The sequence below is a fragment of the Oryctolagus cuniculus genome, chromosome 10 (assembly GCF_051225735.1).
Source record: "Oryctolagus cuniculus isolate XC-2025 breed Fujian yellow rabbit chromosome 10, ASM5122573v1, whole genome shotgun sequence".
In the NCBI taxonomy this organism is placed as follows: Eukaryota; Metazoa; Chordata; class Mammalia; order Lagomorpha; family Leporidae; genus Oryctolagus; species Oryctolagus cuniculus.
Genome location: NC_142876.1, coordinates 904,127 through 924,720, shown reverse-complemented (window position 1 = coordinate 924,720; position 20,594 = coordinate 904,127). Strand labels below are relative to the sequence as shown.

Genomic DNA, 20,594 nt, shown 5'->3' with positions numbered 1-20,594 from the left:
TGAGTGTGCGACGTGCTATGGGGACTGATGCAGTGTTACACCCACCTCATGTTCTCGGGACGAGCCCCATGTTTTCATGTCGTACTCAGGATTGAGTTTGCTGTTGTTCCATTAAGCATGTTTTAGGCTGATGTCCATGAAAGGTGTTATGGGTGTGGTGTGGCTTTTGTTTGTGTCTTGGTGTGATACCCAGGGTTGTGTTTCCCTCATAAAAGGAGTGGAAGATCTTTTTGCCTCTTGTATTTTTTAAATAGTTGGCCTAAGATTGTTGTTATTTCTGTTTTATGTTGGACAGATTCACCTTTAACCACCTGGGTTTTGTTAAAGATTTAATTATTTATTTGAAAGACGGACTGATAGAGACAGAGTAAAAGGTCTTCCATCTGTTGGTTCACTCCACAAATGGCCACAGCAGCCAGTACAAGGCCAACCCAAAGGTAGGAGCCAGGAACTCTATCCAGATCTCCCACATAGGTGACAGGGGCCCAAGTACTTGAACTGTCTTTTACTTTCCCAGGTGCATTAGCAGAGATCTGGATTGGAAGTGGAGCAGCTGGGGCTCAAATTAGCACTCCTGTGGGCATTGGGATGCCAGTGTCATAAGTGGCAACCTAACCCGCTGCACTACTGTGGTGGAATGAGAAGGTCATGCCAAGATGGCCGCTGGCAAGCGAATCCAGCGCAGCACACCACGACTCCCACCACTGGCTGGTACACTTTGTTATGAAATATGACTAACCATTTGAGTAAAATAACTATGCTTAATGAAAACATTTTAATTTTTTTTCAAGATTTATTTTATTTATTTGAAAGAGTTACAGAGAGAGGTAGAGACAGAGAGAGAGGTTTTCCATCTGCTGGTTCACTCCCCAGATGGCCGCAACGGCTGGAGCTGTGCCGATCCAAAGCCAGGAGCTTCTTCTGGGTCTCCCATGTGGTTGCAGGGGCCTAAGGACTTGCTATCCCAGGCCATAGCAGAGAGCTGGAAGGGAAGAGGAGCAGCCAGGGCTAGAACTGGTGCCCACATGGAATGCTGGTGCTTCAGACCAGGGTGTTAATCCGCTGCGACACAGCGCCGGCCCTAAGCCTTTTAATTTTTATAAGATTTATTTATTTATTTGCATTTCATAAGTACTACTTTAGGAAAACAGTGATTCTTCCCAGCATACCCACCCTCCCATCCACTCTCACACCTCTCCTTCTCCTCCCTCTCCCATTCTCAGTCCGATTTTCCATTAAGATCCATTTTAATTAACTTTATACACAGAAGTCCAACTCTATACCAAGTGGAAGGTCCAACAATTTGCATGGAAAACAAAACAAAACAAAAAACTGTTGCTCAACAGTCGAGACAAGGGCTGTTCAAAGTCATTGCATCTTGAAGTTAATTTCACTTCTTCATTTTTTTTTTTTTTTAGAATCTTAATTAAGGAAGCACTCAAGAACTTTTGCAGTTACTTAGACATAATTATAGTACAACTCTTTGAGGACAGAGGTCCTGCATGGAAAGTTAACGCACAATAATTCTTGTTGTTAATTAACAATTAACACTCTTATGTATGATGTCAGTGATCACCAGAGGCACTTGGCATGAGCTGCTTAAGCTATGGAAGCCCTTTGAATCCACAAATTCCCTCAGTGTTTAGACAAGGCCATAAGCAAAGTGGAAGTTCTCTCCTCTCCCTTCAGACAAAAATATATCCTTCTTTGATGACCACTTTTTTCCACTGGTGTCTCACCCACTGAGGTCTTTCATGTAGGACATTTTTTGCCACAGTGTCTTGGCTTTCCATGTCTAAAATGTTCTTGTGGGCTTTTCAGCCAGACCAGAATGCCTTAAAGGCTGATTCTTAGGTCAGAATGCTACTTAAAGTGATTGTCATTCTATGAGTCCACTGTGTGGACTGCTTCCATGTTGGTGCATTCAATCATTTTTGATTCTATCTATTACTATTACCAGACCTTTAATTCTAGCCAGATGGTCACTTTAACACTTAAGATGGTATTTTTACAACCTAGCTTAAGGGGATTTGGGGTCCCATGGCAAGTTTTTAAACTGTACCCTTAGAAGTAAATCCATAGGAATGTATGCAGAACTGTACAGCTTCACAGTTACAGGCTTTATACACTTCATAATTACAACTTTAGGGACATGGTGATTCTTCCCACCATGCCTGCCCTCCCAATCATACTCCTACCACTTTTCCTCCTTCCCACTCTTAGTATTTTTTTTTTTTTTACTGAGATCTATTTTCAATTAACTTTATATACATATGTTTGGCTCTATGTTAATAATTCAGCAAATAGACTATATATATAACAATGCTGTTCCTCGACAGTAGAGACAAGGGCTGTTCAAGTCATTGCTTCTCAAAGTCCGTTCCAAGACTACAGATCACCTTTTAGGTGCTCTGTTATCACAGGTCAGGGAGAACATGTGGTATTTGTCCCTTTGGGAATGGCTTATTTCACTAAGTATAATATTTTCCAGTTTCATGCATTTTGTTGCAAATGACCAGATTTCATTTTTTTAACCACTGTGTAGTATTCCATAATGTACATATCCCATAATTTCTTTATCTAGTTTTCAGTTGATGAGCATTTGGGTTGATCCCATGTCCTAGCTGTTGTGAGTTGAGCTGCTGTAAACATGGGGGTGCAGATAACTCTTTCATATGCTGATTTCGTTTCTCGTGGGTAGATTCCCAGGAGTGGGATGGCTGGGTCGAATGGTAGGTCTATATTCAGATTTCTGAGGGACTCCATGCTGTCGTTCCCCAGCAGCGTCCCTCACCAGGAAATCAGGGAGCCCTGAGCTTGTCGAGCCTCCACAGTGACTGCCCAAAGTCTAGCCACAGCCTGAGCCTTCCCACACAGCCTCAGTGCTCTTACAGTCTCGGCATTCTCACAGGTCAGGCACACGAGCCTCCCACATCACAAGCACCCAGGTCAGGCACACGAGCCTCCCACATCACAAGCACCCAGCCCCCGTCTGTTCTCCCTGCCAGACTCGGAGCCTCTGCCTGGCTGGTTGCTGAGCATGGACGCAAGCAGCTGGTGCGGATGTTCGTATGTCAGCAACGGCTCCCACTCTCTCGGCTTGTTACAGGACACTGTTGCAGGGTGATCAGAGAGAGAGAAACGCCCTCCCCCTTCTCCTCTAGTTTGTCAGGTACAGTATCCCCCACAGGGCTCCAAGGCAGATTTCCTCCTGGCATTTACTGCAGCTTTATCGCCAGTGGCCTGGGCTGCTGCAGTGTGGTCTCACCTCACTCTCCTAAGCTGGTGCGGAGGCTCTCAGCTACTGGGATCCTGATTGTGCGTGTCCACACCCTCCACGTAGGTCTACTGTGTCCCTCCAACCTGCATGGACTTTCCTCTGCCGTTTTCCCCCAACTCTTCCCTGGGACTGTACTCTCTCCACTTTTTTAAACTATCTTTTCCTAGACTAGAGTGGTACGCTGTCTCCCTACTCTGACATTGTAATCCAGTATATTTATTTAGCACTTTAATTTTTATATGAGCATAAAATCAAAAAGCAGTGTATCCTAGAAAAAAAAGGAAATTTAAAAGTATTCTGATTCATTACTCAATTCAAATTTGTGACTTTATATCATTTTGTTTATTTGATATTGATCTTTTTTTCATAGACAGGAAACTAGTTTTACTGTTTGGTTTGTCCTGTTTCAGCCATGTGCCTGAAGTTGTGTAGTTGTCCCTCCTTTTTCTTCTGTGTCTTGATGTGATAGATGCGGAGCATGTTCTGTGTCCAGCACTATGTGTCGTCACAGCGTGGTCCATTCAGTTGTGGCCTTGTGCCTCCAGAAGGCATCCTGAAGCTGTGAGGTCACCACTCTTGGCACTTGGTGGTCAGAGAAGGAAGAGTTGTCTTCTTGCTGCTTTGCTGCTGGCGAGAGCATGTGGACGTTTGGGAAACGGGTTTCTGTCTTTTGTGATCAAGCAAATTTATTAACAACCAGGAGGCCACAGTAATTTTCAATAAATCATGACTTGCTGATTTATTTCAAAAGATCCATATAGCAGTAAACAATACCATTTACATTTAATTAGTTTTATTGAACGAAAGGCCATTTTATTGGTAATGAACCACATGTTATGATTAAGGGTGTATTTTAATGACCTTTAAGTAATGCAAACAAATGTTGCCCTTGACCTAATAGCACAAGCTTTTCTGCCTTATTGAAAACTTCAGAATGATTTCTAAATTATCATGAAAAGCTCCGAATGACATTCTCATTATTGTGCCATTATTCTGGCATTTGATGTCTAATATGCTAGATGAAATGTTTCCCTCTCAGTGCCCCTGTGCGCAGACCTGAGGGCTTGCTGGCTTTGCTTCATTTGCATGTGTCAAAAGGCAGCTGCTAGGTGAAACTTTCTTGCTTTGAAAATCACTGTGGCAGTGAAGTGCGTACTTGCTAGGTGATTCTCAAACGTGCCTTGTCCGTGGGGTCCCTTTGGCTCCTTAATAACGTGCTAACAGTATTTTCGTAAGTCTCAGACGTATCTCCACTGGTGTAAATGAGCCTGACTCAGTTAACTTGGAAGTCCGTGGTTGTGGCCTCCTCCCGAGTCTGAGCAGCACCAGTGCCAGGGAGGGGCTAGTGTGCTCCCTGCCCTGTTCTTGGGGGGTGTGGCTTAGCTTTCTTAAGCACGGGTCCTCTGGCAGGTGGTGGGGCAGGGGCAGGGGAGTTTCCTTCCCAGCAGCAGGGTCTTTGAGGAGGCTTGAGCGAGAATCTCACGAACAGTGGTCTCTACACCCACAGGACAGCTCCGCCGGCGTCTTGAGCTCCATCTTGCATCAGCATCTTCCGTGGACGAGAGTAATCTGGGGGGACTCAGCACTGCACCTCGTTCCTTCCTCTGATGTTGGAAGCATCATGTTCTATGTTTTTTCTCTTTACTGTCAAAGACTAGAATGGGAGGGATTGCGTGGCGTAGCAGTTGAGTCACCCCTGGGTGACCAGCATTGTGTATTGGAGTGCCTGGTTTGAGTTGTGGCTACTCTCTTTTTTATTTGAAAGTCAAAGTTACACAGAGAGAGGTCTTCCATCTGCTGGTTCACTCCCCAATTGGCTGCAATGGCCGAAACTGTGCTGATCCGAAGCCAGGAGCCAGGAGCTTCTTCTTGGTCTCCCACATGGGTGCAGGAGCCCAAGGACTTGTGCCATCTTCTACTGCTTTCCCAGGCTATAGCAGAGAGCTGGATCAGAAGTGGAGCAGCCAGGACTTGAACTGGCACCTATATGGGATGCTGGCACCGCAGGCAGCGGCTTTACCCGCTACGCTACAGCGCCAGCCATGGCTACTCTCTTTGAATCCAACTTCCTGCTAATGTGCACACTGGGAAGAGCAGGAAACCCAAATTGTGTTCCTAGCTGCTGGCTTCAGGTTGGCCCAGCCCTGGCTGTTGTGGGCATTTGGAAATAAACCAGTAGATGGAAGATCTGTGTGTGTGTGTGTGTGTGTTTGCATTTCAAATAAAATGGAGTTGAATAAAGACTAGAGTGATCCTCTTTACTGAAACTTGATTGATACACCCCAAGTCAAGCAGAAGTTTTCCTCCTCCGCTCGTCAGCCAGAGGTGGATGTCCCAGACATGTCCTCTTCAGTGTGTGACTTTGCACAGCAGGCCCAGTGGCTGCTCTGCCTCTGTGCTGGCCAGCAGCAGAGGGGGAGGAGGACACAGTGAGTGCTGCAGCCAGGTGTGGCCTCCCCCCAAGCCCGTCCACTCCGTTTTCCCTAGTTGGTCATGTGGTTGTGGCCAGCTGTGGTACATGTTGAAGAAGGTGTTCTGGTGTGAAGACCCCTGCCCGTCTGCAGCTTAGAAGTTCTCATTGGCGGGGAGCCGGGGAGACAGGTGGACTGTGCCCCAGCAGGCCCTCCGTTGCCCTGCCTCCTACATTGCCTACTGAGCAGGCTGCACTGAAGCTGCTGGGTCTTCTTGCCCTGAGAATACGTGGCTCTCCTGGCGGTTGCCCTCGGGGTTTCCGTTCTGGTGACGTCATTTACTCTAGGCTAGTTCTTCAGGACACTGAGCTCTGGATACATTTGTGTGTTCCGGACACTTACGCTGGAGAGATTGTAGCAAATGGAAAGCCCTTCCATTTCCCACCACCTCTACTAGTGACTGCTTTCCACTTTTTCTTCCAAAGCCTGGGCTGGTCCTGTCCCTCCGAGCTTTCCGGAGACCCTGATAGCTCTTCAGTCCCTCCCCCTTCCCTGACCTTCTCTTCCACCTGGTCGCTTCCCGTCGTCCCCTAAGGCTTGGAGCCTACTGCGTTCCTCAAGTCTTCCTTCAGCTAGCTGTTACTTCAGCTTTGGCTTAACTGAATATTTTTGGAGTTCTGTTTTAATTTAGCTGTTGACTTTGTAGCTCTACCTTTTTCTGTAGTTTCCACAGGTTGTAATTTGCTTTCAATTTTAAGTGTTTTGTGAAAAGTTAAAATTGTATCACTTCACATACAGTGTAAGAACCTTGTCACTGAATAGATCTACTGTATCCTGCATCTCCTATGTGCTATACTTCTAAATATCTCCTGTATTTGTCTGTGTTATAAAGTGCTGCATCACAGGTTCATCTGCATTTTAAAGAAATCAGAGGAAAAATAGAATTTTAATTTCCCTCCTGATATTTACCCATTTCTGTTCCCCTCATTGCTTTTTGAAGAGCTGAGCTGCTTCTCCCTTAGCCCAGCACGTCCCTGAGCATCTGCGTCATGCATGTCTGCTGGAAGTGAGACCGCGTCTCGCCTGTGTTCTCAAGGATAGTTTTGCTCAACATTGACTTCTTTATGGCCAAGCTTTCTCTGCCTCTGTAACACTTTAAATGTTTATTCTGGGGCTAGTGCTGTGGCATAGCAGGTGGGGCCACCTCTTTCGGTGCCGGTATCCCATGTGGGCACCGGTTCGAGTCCCAGCTGCTCCACTTCCGATCCAGCTCTCTGCTGTGGCCTGGGAGGGTAGTGGAGGATGGCCCAGGTCCTTGGGCCCCTGTGGCCATGTGGGAGAGCCCGGGGAGACTCCTGGCTCCTGGCTTGGGATTGGCACAGCTCTGGCCATTGCAGCCATCTGGGGAATGAGCCAGTGGATGGAAGGACCCCCCCCCCCCCCCCGCCTCTCTCTGCCTCTCCTTCTCTGTGTGGCTCTTTCAAGTTAATAAATAAATCTTTAAAAAAATGTTTATTCTACTGTTTCCTGCTTCTTTTCATGAGAAGTTAGTGGTATTTTGATAGTTGCTCTGCTGTATGTAACCTGTCATTTTTCTCTAGGTATTTCTGGAGTTTTCAAAATCTTACTCTGTCTGAGGTTTTTCTGAGCTGCCTGAGTCTGTGCATTTTTGGCTGTCTGCAGAGTTGGCGTATTTCCAGTCACTATTTCTTCAGGTAGCCTACCTTCCCGCCTGCAGGAAGAATCACAGAAAGAGAAGGAAGCAGAGAAAGAGACCTTCCATCCTCTGGTTCACTGCCCAAATGGCTGCTGGGGCGGGGCCCCGTTAACACCAGGAGCCTGGAGCTCCATCCAGGTCTCCCACATGGGTGCAGGGGCCCAAGCACTTGGGCCATCTTCTGTTCCTTTCCCAGGCCATAGCAGGGAGCTGGATCTGTAGTGGAGCAATGGAGACTTGAACCAACAATGCCCATTTGGGATGCTGGCATCGTAGGCGTTGGTCTCCCTGCCAGGCCACCGCACCAACCCCAGAGAGCTCCCCTTTCCTACTCTCCCACCCCCTTTTAAGCCCAATTATGAGCCTGCTGGGTGTCTTGAGATTCCCTCCCTGGCTCTGCCTCCATGTCCATCTAGAGATCGTTCTTCCTGTGCTCTGGCAAACCCCCTCTGCACCTGTCTTCGGTTCACCACCTCTACTCTGCTGGCTCCACTCTGCTGTTGGATCCATCTGCACGATTCATTTCACATACTTAGCTTTTGCAAGTCTACAATTTGCATGTGATTCTTTTGTTTTTTTTTCTTTTAAGCGTACTTTCTCCTTCTCTGCTGTGATTTCTTGTTCATACTTTCAGGGCATATTTTTGAGAATTTCAGTCTTCAGGGTGTCATGAAGCTGCTTTGACATTCTCATCCCTTACCTTGGATCTCTGATCCTCTCATGACTGGTTTCATTGACTTTATTTCTAGACTTTGGAACTTGTGGTTTGATTGATTGATTGAAAGACTGAACGACATAGAGGATGGAGGGGTACTGAGGAAGGAGAGAGAAAGAAAGAGTGAAACCAAAACAGAGACAGAGATACGGCTTTTCACCTGCTGTTTCACTCACCAGGTGGTTACAACAGCAAGTCTGGGCCAGGTTGAAACCAGGTTCTCACGTGGGTGGCAGGGACACACTTGGGCCATCATTTGCTGCCCTCACAGGCACCTTAGTAGGGAGCTGGATTGGAAGTGGAGCAGCTGGAACTTAAATTTGGATTTTATCTTCAACTTTATTAATGACGCATGGATACTGGATTCTGTTAGGTTTTTTGAAGAATGTTGGCTTTTTGTGCGTTTGACTTTGTTGTAACAGGTTGTTACTTGGATGGAAACTTTGTTGATGTAGCTGAGCTGTGCTGCCTGAAATCCGCCCTGACCAGGAGTGCTTCATGCTCAGACTGAGATTACACTCGCAGGGGAAGGCCCTTGTCCGGTGCCGGCCTTCAGAGAGTTCAGTTCCATTCTCGCGTTCCTGCTCCTGAGGCCACCCTAACCTCTGACCTCTGCTTCTTCATGTCTGGGATCTGTGGGTTTCCACCTGAAGCGCGGCAGTCACACTGGCACATTCCCACATGCTTCCCCACAGAAAGGGAGCCGTGACCCTGCAGGTGGCAAGCCGCTGTGGCTGTGGTCCAGATGTGAGGACTTGTCCTAGGACGTGCAGGTCTCAGAGTCCCTCCTCTGGGCTGTGATGTGTCACAGCAGAAGGGCTGGGTGTGGAGTCCAGAGGAAGCCAGCGCCAGTGTCCAGGGCTGCTCTCCAGTGGAGTCACAGAGGCGCCAGGTCAAGACCAGTGGGTGACATTTTCTCCTTCTGCTGGGGGAACTACTTAGAGCTTTATCCCTTGGGAGCGTTGCTGGGGGCTGGTCACAAAAGCACCAACCAAGATTTCAGGATCCCAGGAGGAAAGCAGCTTTGAGGATGAACCACATTGCTGTGCACGGCTGTAGCACAGTGAGCCTGCCTCCTCTCAGAAGGCTGGGAGCCCTTCCTGAACCCCCATTACCGAGCCTCCTCCTCAAGGGCCACCTTGTGCAGGCCCTTCTGAAGGCCAGGGCCCTGGACCTGCGGCGGGAAGTTGTCTCTGCGTGGCCTGTCACGCTGGCCTGTGTGTCTGCAGCCCAGTTGTGAGTGGTATTGTTGCTTGTGGGACCTCACGGCACCGAGCGAGCCTGCCCTGTAGTGCTGGTCTCAGGAGCACCCGACTGGCAGGTGGAGCAGGGCCCGTGCACCAGCAGTTCACTGAGACTGGTGCTGTGGCGTGCGAGCACAGAGAGCCCGCTGCCCGTCTGAGTGGATGTGCGCACAGTGGCAGCAAGGGGAGCTTCTAGAACAGTTCTGAGGGACAAAAGTCATTTAGGCTCCCTTCTTCAAACTGCCCTGTATCAAAATTTTTTTTTAAAGATTTATTTATTTTTTGAAAGTCAGAGTTACACAGAGAGGAGAGGCAGAGAGAGAGGTCTTCCATCCGCTGGCTCACTCCCCAGATGGCCACAACGGCCGGAACTGCGCCAATCCGAAGCCAGGAGCTTCTTCCGGGTCTCCCACACGGGTGCAGGGGCCCAAGGACTTGGGCCATCTTCTACTGCTTTCCCAGGCCATAGCAGAGAGCTGGATTGGAAGAAGAGCAGCCGGGACTAGAACCAGTACCCATATGGGATGCCAGGGCGTTAACCCACTGCGCCACAGTGCTGGCCCCAAAATGTTTTAAAAAAAAAATTATTGGAAAGGTAAAGTGACGTGGATAGATAAGTCTCCTGTATACTGAGTCACTCACTGCTCAGGTGCCCCCAGCAGCCAGGGCTTGGGCTTGGTTGGGCTGAAGCCAGGAGCCAGGGACTCTGTCCAGGTCTCTCCCATGGGTAGCGCAGGCCCAGGAACAGGGAGCTGAATCGGAAGCAGAGGTAGAGCTCCACCCAGGCCCCCAGGACGGAACGTGGGATCCCACACTGTAGCTTAACCCCACATGCCCCGCGTCTGTGACCAAGTGTCGGGTCCGTTTCTTCTCTGTGTGACAGAATCTGCTGCTCTGCTTGGCAGCCATGTGCCTTCACACCCCTTCTTTCCCCAGATGTTTCTTTCATCTGAAAGGATTCTGTATGCAGGAAGTACAAAATTTCTTTTTTCTTTTTTAAAGGAAAACATTTTTTATACACCTTAACCAGCACTGACACATCATGTTTAAGAATCATTCAAGAAGAAATTCTGAATGTTCAAACATTTTCAAAATGCCTATATAATCTCCACCCCTTTCGTCCTAATGGTTTTTCCTGGGAAAGGCCCTCTGCTTTCTGGGTCCTAGCACCCAGCCCTCAGGCTGCCTCTCTGGGAAGTGAAGGTGGAAGTTTGGCCACTGCTGCTGCCAACTGCAGCTGCTCTGGGTGGCCATGCACCCCGTTCCCAGCACTGAGACTCCCCTGGGACATGTGGGGCTCCCATCCCTGCCATGTGCCTTCTCAGCTGGCTGCTTTGGCCAGGGCCGCAGTTAGGACCCTGGGCTCTGTGACTGACAACAGCTCAGTTTCAGGTGCCTGGCCCCGCAGAGAAAAGCCCTGTGTCTGTGGTATGTTCTGGTTCCTGGCTGCTCAGGGGTCTGACACTACAGCCACCCTGCTCTCTGAGCCATGCGTGGGAATCTGTCTGCTCTCAGCGTGGCCACCACAAGCCAAGACTGAGACGGCCTCTGGCAGACAAGACCCCCCCTGAATCAGGTCACTGAGCACTTGGTGTGCACATGACTCCAGCCTCGTCTGTCTTGGTTGCACCTCCAGAGTGAGAACCACGTGGAAGCCCGGTAACGGGCGCTTGCAGAGCACCTCCCCAGTGGTTGGTGCAAGGCGCTGCCAGAACCAGGAGAAGGCGCCACACTCTGCTGAACTAAAAAACGCTTTCTTTAGTTATCTTCTGGCCTAAGTCAGAGTGTTGGCACACAAAATCTAAGAAAATCAGGGGTCACTTTTGGTAAATGTTATATGGGTATGAGAAATATTTTTTTTTGACAGTCAAGTGGATAGTGAGAGAGAGACACAGAGAGAAAGGTCTTCCTTTTTCCGTTGGTTCACCCCCAATGGCCACTGCAGCCGGCGCGCTGCAGCTGGCGCACCGTGCTGATCCGAAGCCAGGAGCCAGGTGCTTCTCCTGGTCTCCCATGGGGTGCAGGGCCCAAGGACCTGGGTCATCCTCCACTGCACTCCTGGGCCACAGCAGAGAGCTGGACTGGAAGAGGAGCAACCGGGACAGAATCCAGCGCCCCAACTGGGACTAGAACCTGGGGTGCCAGCGCCACAGGCGGAGGATTAGCCTAGTGAGCTGCGGCGCCAGCCGAGAAATATTAATTAACATTAATTTGCAACTGGAAGTGTAATGTGTGGTGACGTTGTGATTAACTCCAGCGTTCTGTATTGCAGGACCTTTTTTCTATCAGTGCTTACGTTTATGCCCAGAAGCCACAACTGGACATTCACAGCTTTGAAGGGACTTTTACCAGGGTAAGTCACAGCTGTTGTGCGCTGCAAACACATTTGCTGTATGTATAAGTTGAAATTACTGAACCTTTTTTTTATTAATTTATTTTTATTTTACTCACAAGGTAGAGAACAGAAAAGAGAAAAAGTGATACCCCATCTGCCGATTCACTCCTTAAATACCTGCAACCACCAGGGCTGGGCCAGGGCCGAGCCAGGAGCTCACTCAGTTCTCCCTTGTGGGCATCAGGGATCCAAGTACCATCACCACCTACTGCTCTCCAGGGTGCACACTCGCAGGAAGCTGGTTCAGAGCCAGGGCTTGAACCCAGGCACCCCAAATGGGGTGCAGGCATCACAGAAGGCCCTTCGGGCCCAATGCCTGTCTCCCCGCCTGCTCTGGAGACAGTAAGAGTGATGCAGTCAGAAGCTGCTTAATTTTTTTTAATTTTAAGAGATTTATTTATTTCATTTGAAAAGTATAATGAGAGGGAAACAGAGAGAACCATCTTCCATCTACTGCTTCACTCCCCAAATGCACGTGACACCTGGAGCTGGGGCTGGGCCAACCGAAGCCAGGAGCTAGGAGCTTCATCCATATCTCCCTCGTGGGTGCAAGGACCCAAGTACTCAGGCCGTCTTCCACTGCTTTTCCAGGGACATAAGCAGAGAGCTGGATCTGAAGTAGAGCAGCTGGGACTGGAACTGACACCCATATGGGATGCTGGCATTACAGGCCACGGCTTAACCTGGTGCGCTACAGCATTGGCCCCGGAATCTTTCTTTTTAAAGCTGTATTTATCTGAAAGGCAGAACGATAGGGAGAAACGGATCTTCCCTCTGGTGGTTCACTCCCCAAATGCTGTAAATAGCTGAGGTTGGGCCACATCAAAGCCAGGAGCCAGGAGCTCCATCTTGGTCTTCCATGGGTGGCAGGCACCCATGTACTTGGGCCATTATCCACTGTCTTTGTAGACAACATCAGCAGGAAGCACATCAGAGGCGAGGCATCTGAGACTCAAACTGGCACTTGAGGGCTGACCCCCTCGCTGTTGGGAGGAAGTCAGTTGGCAGCAGACGCTCACACTCAGCACAAGCAGCAAGAAGAGAACAAGGCCATGTTCTCGGGCGCTGCAAGGGAAGAAACCCTCAGCCTCCACGGAAGCTGCTTCTGCAGGTCAACAGAGAATGGTTTTCAACACACACAGTTCAGGGCGGCTGTGCTTGGCCAGCAGACAAGATGGGACTTCCAGGGAGGTTTCCTGGCCAGCACTGCAAGTGGTCATCTAGTCTGAGAGTTGGCAGAGGTAGGAGACTGCATCGAAGGCAGTGCCTGAATGTCCAAGAAGCAACAGAAGCACCTCACCGGCTGTTGGCTTGGTTCAGGGTAGTCAGAGCCTTGGTCCACATCTGATGAGTTCAGTGGTGGGAGCGGAAAGAAGGTGGGGGCAGGCCAGGAGACCCCAGTGCTGGCAGTAACATGTACAGACCTTACTAGGAACCAAAATGAACTTTTTAAAAAAGAGATTTATTTTATTTATTTGAAAGGTAGAGTCAGAGAGAGGTCTTCCATCAGCTGGTTCACTCCCCAAGGGCCCCAGTGACCAGGCCTGGACCAGGCTGGAGCCAGGAGCTTCTACTGAGTCTCCACTTGGGCACAGGGGTCTAAGCACTTGGGCCATCTTCCACTGCCTTCCCAGGCCATTAGGGAGCTGGATTGCAAGTAGAGCAGCCGGGACACGAACCAGCCCCCATATGGGATGTCGGCATTGTAGGTGGCGACTTAACTGACTGCCACAACGCAAGCCCCAAAGTGAACTTTCCAGCCCTCAGTTCAAGCTGATCAGCGTGTGCAGTGAGAGCGGCAGCACACGCAGTTGTTTCTGCGTTTAAGAAATGTTTTCACGTAGTCTCCATTGTATCTAAAACTAATTCTCTCAGAAAGCTAAATTAAAGAAAGGCAGAGATACCACAAGAAAAAGCAGAGAGAAAACACGAGTTACAGCCTTGGTATTTAACAGAACAGAATCTCGGTGGAATTTGGAATGAGACAGAGATGCTGTGGAAATGAGAGCCGTTAGAAGGAGACTTGAAAATCTGTTGGTTGGAAGTGGTCAGGTAGGCAGACAAGCTGAGGAAGGTGCGGGTGGATCTGCCGATCTGCTGAGGAAGGTGCGGGTGGATCTGAGCCGCAGTCAGGAAATTGCTTTTTTCTTTCAACTTCTGTTGACGTTCGTTTCTCGGTGTGAATGGGACACCAGAAAACATGGATTGTGCGCTGTGTACTCAGAAAGCCACGGATTCCATGTGCAAGCAGCACCGCACTCTGGACAGCGATGCAGCACAACCAGGAAAGCAAAGGCTGCACGGTTGAGTCCGCCTGCTCGTACGCAGGAGAGCATGGGGGTGCTCACTGGCGCTGCGGCTCTCCCTGCTGCAACAGGCCTCTGTTCCTAGAGCTTCTGTCTGCTTTTCCTGCTTCCACTCTCTTCTACTCTGTTCTGCCTTTCTTTGCTCTCTTTTTTTAACTTTACTGAAACTGCATTTATTTATTACTGAAGCTACTTATTATCTCATAAAGATATTTGAGCCATGTTGTCTCTAAAGCCGTTTTCATACTGTGTCTGGAGTGGTTGCTGAAGGTCCATTTTTTTTTTCTTTTTAATTTTATTTTTTGACAGGCAGAGTGGACAGTGAGAGAGAGAGACAGAGAGAAAGGTCTTCCTTTGCCGTTGGTTCACCCTCCAATGGCTGCTACGGCCGGCGCACCGCGCTGATCCGATGGCAGGAGTCAGGTGCTTCTCCTGGTCTCCCATGGTGTGCAGGGCCCAAGCACTTGGGCCATCCTCCACTGCACTCCCTGGCCACAGCAGAGAGCTGGCCTGGAAGAGGGGCAACTGGGACAGAATCCGGCGCCCCGACCGGGACTAGAACCCAGTGTGCCAGCGCTGCAAGGCAGAGGATTAGCCTAGTGAGCCGTGGCGCCGGCCCTTTTTTTTTTTTTTCCTAAATATTTATTTATCTGAGAGAGTATGGAGAGAAGGAGAGAGAGAGATTGAGATCTTCCATCTCTGGTTCACTCCCCACATGGCCGCAGTAGCTGGTCTGGGCCAGGCCAGAGCCAAGAGCTTCTGGGTCTCCCATGTGGGTGCAGGGCCCACACGTGTGCCATCCTCTGCTTTCCCAGGCCATGGGTAGGGAGCTGGGTCAGAGCTAGAGCACCCATAGTGGGTGCTGTCCCTGCAGGTGGTGGCTCCACCCACATGCCACAGTGCCGGCCCCTCGGTTGGTGGGTTTTGGAAGGGTGTCAGCTGTGCCGCTGGCTTTCTAGGGCCAGGGCTGAGTCTTCCAAGGCATCCTCCCCACGGCCTTTGGCATTGTGTCCCCAGTGGTGGTCCCTCAGCGTGTGATGGCCCGGTATTCTCTCACATACGCACCCCTGTGACCACCTCAACTCCACGAACAAGTGGACTTCTGTGAGGCTTTCTTGAAGGTGATGGTAACCATGCCATTTCCTGGAAAGTTGCAGAAGTGCCGAGATAAACCTGCGAAGCCGTTGCCATCCCTGTGCTTGTCTTGGCAGGGGAGGGAGGGGAGCCCCTTACTGTGCAGCCGCCCCTTGGTGCGTGTGGGGCCTGGAGACATCAGAGTCTGCACACGCTCCAGGCCCTGTGAGACGGCGTCCTGTTTGCTTATGCCTGCATGTTGGGATCGTTCGTCTCTGGATTGCGTGTAATGGCTAACAAAGTAAATTCTGGACAAATAGTCTGTTGTTTAGGGAATAACGTCAAGAAAATAAACTGCATAGGTTCAGTACCGCCGTAACCATAGCCTTTGAAGGAGACAGGAGGTGACGGTGCTGTGGCAGTGGTACTGCAGCAGGAGCCCTGGGGGTGGAGTCAGAGGGCAGGGGCTGCAGCAGGAACCCTGGGGGTGGAGTCAGAGGGCAGGGGCAGCACAGGTAAACGCCAGTTTGGCTTTCTGGAGCTTCCTGGAATGTGTTTTTCTGAACGTTTCTGGCTTGGGTGGTATAGGTACGAGGGCTGGGTGTGTGCATTGTGATTTTGCACAGTGGGCACAGTCGCCTGGGTCTCGGCCAGCTTTCTGACCTGATCATCCTCGCGAGGAGGAGGACTGCTCAGTCTCTGTGGGAGCCCCAGACTGTGTGCACTCCGCATCTCCTCTGAGTGGAGGGTGCTCTGGCGAGCCCTGCTGTGTTCCTCAGTGGGCGTGGGAACTGCTGGGCCCTGGCCACATGTAGTTCCCTTGGTGCTGGGGTGTGACTGTGTCCCCTGGGGTCCGTGTGTGGGAACTTGATCCTGAGGCTGCAGTGTTGGGAGGTGGCACACGGACCGGCAGGGGTCTGTCCTTGTGAGAGTGGGTTCCTGATAACGGTGACTTTGGTCCTCACCGCTTCTCCCCTCTCCTGAGTTCCCACCCTGTGACGCTTTCTGCCATGTTTGGACCCTCAACTGGGTTTGCCCCTTGATCCTGGACTTAGCTGCAGCGCTTGTGTTCAGTGGCACCAGCAGGCGGGAGCACCGCACGCGCAGCCGCCTTCACTCGGGATTTGAATGACAGCCTCACGGTCCGTTGGGTGGGTGGCCCTGGTGCAGTGCAGCCTCCTCCTCAGCCTTGCTCTTCAGGGGAGTCAGGTGCAGTGCCGCCTCCCCTCGACCTTGCTCGTCAGGGGTCACCCAGTGCCCCGTATTGCTTGTGCTTCCCTTTTTCATATGTGGGCCCGCTGTGAGGCTTGGGCGAGGTGTGCAGGCGTAACTGGCTGTGAGTGGGACTGGCACCGGCCCAGGGTGGGTTGAGGTCTGTGAGGAGCTCTCGCAGCCCCTCCCAGGGTAGGGTACCACCCACACACAGTGGGCAGCCTTCCGTGGCTGGTCCTTTCATTTGTCTTTTCCCAGCTCAAAAAAGCCAGAAACCCAAGCTCATCTTGTAGTTTTACTTTTGCGCCTACCTGCGTGTCTGATTTTTCCTTTTCCCGTGCTTTAGAGTGTGTGAGCATCCCCTGAGGATGAGCAGGCTTCTACTTTTGAGTGCTAGGCACTGGCTGCTTCAGGCTGAAGCAAGGGTTCCCTCATATGGTGGCCACGCAGGCCCGAATCTTGCCACAGAGGGAGAAGGTGGCGCCTTAACCTAGGGCATGGCTGCGCTGTTTCCACAGAGGGGAGCCTCTGCATCAGAAGCGAGATGCGGGGGAGGGTGCGCAGTGACCTCCCAGGCCCCAGTGTAGAAGGAATCTCGGGGAGGCGTGGTGCCCCCTGCTCCCGATGCAACCCTGGGAGCAGCAGCGGCTCCTGCACTGACCTGACCTGCGGGGTGCAGACACTAGGCCTGCCTGGTGGTGGGGATTTGGTAACTGGAACGGGGAGAGAGACTTGCTTCGGGCTCTTAGTTTAATAACACTAGGAGTTACTGCAAGTTCTTAATGACTGAAATTCAAATGAATAGCCTTTTGTTGCCTTCATTTGATGGCTTGTTACAGTTTTGTTTTTGTTTTCTTAAATAAGTCAGTCTGTAGGTCTGGATTATTTAAGATGCAAAATCTTCATCTTTGTGCATTTATGAAAAAGGGAGAAAAAGACATGTTAAATAGTTAGTTTCATAACTAGGAAATGGAACTCAGTTATTAAAATTTATCAACAACTTTCTTATAAAATGGTATCTTTATTTTTTAAGATTTATTTGTTTATTTGAAAGGTAGAGTTACAGAGAGAGAACCTTCCATTTGCTGGTTCAGTCCCCAAATAACTGCAATGGCTAGAGATGGTCCAATCTGCAGCCAAGAGCCAGAAGCTTCATCTGGGTCTCCGATATGGGTTCAGGGGCCTAAGGACTTGGGCCGTCTTCTGCTTTCCCAGGTGCATTAGCAGGGAGCCAAATCAGAAGTGCCGCAGCCAGGACTCGAACAGACACCATATGGGATGCCAGCACTGCAGGCAGCAGCTTTACCTCCTACGCTGTAGCACCAGCCCCCAAAATGGTATCTTTATTTTCCGTTTTTATGTTATAATAGGGAAAAGAGAAAGTATATCTTTTCATGTCAGCTTAAATACTAAATAAAACTCAGGAAATGAATTCAAAGTTCCTATGGCAGTGTGCAGAATCCAGTACAGACACACGCACCAGGGGTGATGTCTGCTCTTGTTTGCCTCCTGAGGTCGGGGCAATCCCAGGTACTGACTGTCTCATGGTTCAGCGTTGTGAAGATTCCTATTCTTGTTAAACTCACTGTTGAAGACCTCAGCCGGTGCTCTCTGGGCGTCTGGAGTCTGAGGCTGTAGCAGGTTTGACACTTGGTGGTGTTGGTAGTCTTCATCACATCCCACTCGCTGTTGTGTGTTTTCTGCTGTGATTGCTTTTGCAAATCGTAGGACACGCCTCATTGTTCATGAGTTTCCAATCAAAATTCTCTTAAAGTACAACTCTTATTTATTAAACTTTATTTATAAAAGTATACACTTTCAAGAAAACAACTTGAAGTTGTGACATTTTGTGTTCTCCCTACAAAGCAGATTTTATCTTTTCTTTCTTTTTAATTTATTTGAAAGGCAGAGAGAGAGAGAGAAATTGATTGATTGTCCACCTGTTGGTTCAATCCCCAGATAGCTACCACAGCTGGGGCTGGGCCAGGCTGAAGCCAGGAGCCAGGAGCTTCCTCCAGGTCTCCCATGGGGGTGCAGGGCCCCTAGCACTTGGGCCATCTTCCACTGCTTTCCCAGGGACGTTAGCAGGGGGCTGGATCAGAAGTGGAGCAGCAGGGACCCAAACTGGCACCTTTATGGGATGCTGGCATCACAGACAGCAACTTATCCTGATTTTCTCTGTTCAAGGGAGAAGGAAGCCCAAAGAGGAAGTTATTTAGAGACTTCCTATTCTGTACGCCCTGGGTTGGTAAAGGGCTACCTTTCTGGGTAGCTGTCAACACTGGAAGAATGTCGCGTGGTTACTCTGCCGTGGCCACTGCAGAACTGAGCAGGAAAAGCATGCGTGCAGTGCATTCTTCAAGCTCCGTGTGCGGCGCGAACACGTTCCCAGGATTCAGCAGCCGCAGCAAGGCGACGGGAACCGGCTTGCATCTCTGAAGCTGAGTTGTGGGAATCTGTTCGGGCAGTTCTAGAGTGGTACGCAGTGCTTGTATTGCTAATGCCTCGATTTCAGTTGGAGGTTGCTTGCGGCTCGACAAGGGGGAAATCCTAGAATCAAGGATGGACGTGCTCATCAGTTTTTAAGGGGAACCACAGGAAAGGTGTGGAACTAGTAAGATGCTACCATGTGTGCCTCTGTGGTAACCTGGTAGCGGGCGGCCGCAGGTAGGGCTACAGAGAGAACTAGAGGAGGCACGCGGGTCACGGGCTGGCTCCCCAGAACAGCAGACCCTGAACCTCAGGCAGAGTTCTCGAAAGGGCCTGGCCTCTGCCCTGGGCACTGCGACTCAGCGGGGCGCCTGTGGTAGGTGGAGGCAGAGTTGCAAGCTTGTTCCTTTATTTCTTGATTTACTGGGCAAATCTGCATGCCTGTTCTGTGCTGGGTACTAGAAGGTAAAGTCAGTCCCCTGAGTACATAGCTTATGATCTTAGGGGTTGAAGAGTACAGAAACTGCTGAGATACAGCGCAAGTAACTCAGAGCACGTTGTGGACAAGAATTCCGCGTGCTCCATACCTCACACCTTACATGCCCGAGTCAGCGGTTAGCCTATCTGGGCCCCTGGTGTATGCAGTTGGCTGGAACTTCCAGACAACATAGGATGCATCATAGTTCTCTAGGTCTATCTGGAATCCATTGACGCTCTGGCACGGTAGCTGTCTTCAAACACACAAACACCTGTGCGTCGTGCCCAGGTGCTTCACACTGTGCTACACTGACCAGGCCAAGGGGCAGAAGCACTGTGTCTGGGAAGCAGGAGTGAGGTTGTGTAGAGTTTTCTGGCCAGCAGTTGTCAGAATTAGACTCTAAGGCCATCTGTGTGAAAGCATCCGACTTCGATGCTTCCACTGGGTCCTGCCATCCAAGCACACCGGCATCTAAGCCACAGAAGCTGCTCGTTTCTCTCTGCTAATAGCTGATGTTTTTGTCCTGTGAACCACAGAAGTCAAGGAGAACGCCTGCTTTTTCTGGATTACTTTTTCTGGATTAGGCAGTTTTTTCTCAAGAGTACGCACAGATGCTTGTGTGTTTATAAAGGCAGCTGCTGTGTCTGAGCTTCATTGGATTCAGACAGACTTAGAAATTTGTAGATACGTTATCACCCTAAGTATAAAATTATATAAAAATAAAGTGGTTAGAGCTCCGTCATCCTAATATAAACACTATTATTATTATGATTTGAAAGGCAGAGCAACCGAGAGAGAGAGAGATTTCCTCCATCTGCTGGGTCACTCTCCAGATGGCTGCAACGGCCAGGGCTGAACCAGGCTGGAGCCAGGAGCCAGGAGCCTCTTCTGGGTCTCCTACATGGGTGCAGGGGCCCAAGTATTTGGCCCTCTTCTGCTGTTTTCCCAGGCTGATTAGCAGGAAGCTGGATCGGAGTCCTGGAGCAGCCAGGACTCAAACTGGCACCCATATGGGATGCTGGCGTCACAGGGCAGTTTTATTCACTATGCCACAGCACCGGTCCCTATTTTTCTTTTGCATTTCCTATTCAAGTGTTTTTCCTCATAAACAGACATTTGTGTTGGGATCTGTAAGCCTCAGTTTTTTTTTTCCACATAAAAGTATATTTCCTTTAGAATTTTTCATATTGATAGGCTGTTAATTTTCAATAGATTTAGAAAACTAAAACGACTGAAATGCATGAAAGTATGTAACATGTAACTGAACAGAGTGATTCCAAAGGGACGATTTGGTTGAAAGTGTTGTGAATCTGCAGACACTGACGCTGCTCG

At 49.9% G+C, this 20,594-nt stretch overlaps 1 protein-coding gene across 12 annotated transcripts in view; it reads left to right on the top strand.

Moving 5' to 3' along the window:
• The window catches only part of ATP9B (ATPase phospholipid transporting 9B), a 245,959-nt gene that overhangs the window by 88,329 nt on the left and 137,036 nt on the right, over window positions 1–20,594 (top strand). For 10 of the 12 annotated variants that reach the window (XR_016213832.1, XM_051840449.3, XM_070049843.2 and 7 more), the window contains one exon: window positions 11,640–11,720. The exons of the other annotated variants lie outside the window; for them this stretch is intronic. Coding sequence is in view for 4 of the 10 variants with exons in the window: in XM_051840449.3 (XP_051696409.3) it covers window positions 11,640–11,720 (81 nt within the window). In the remaining 6 variants the exon portion in view is untranslated. The remainder of the gene's footprint in view (window positions 1–11,639; window positions 11,721–20,594) is intronic. 12 annotated transcript variants of the gene reach the window in all.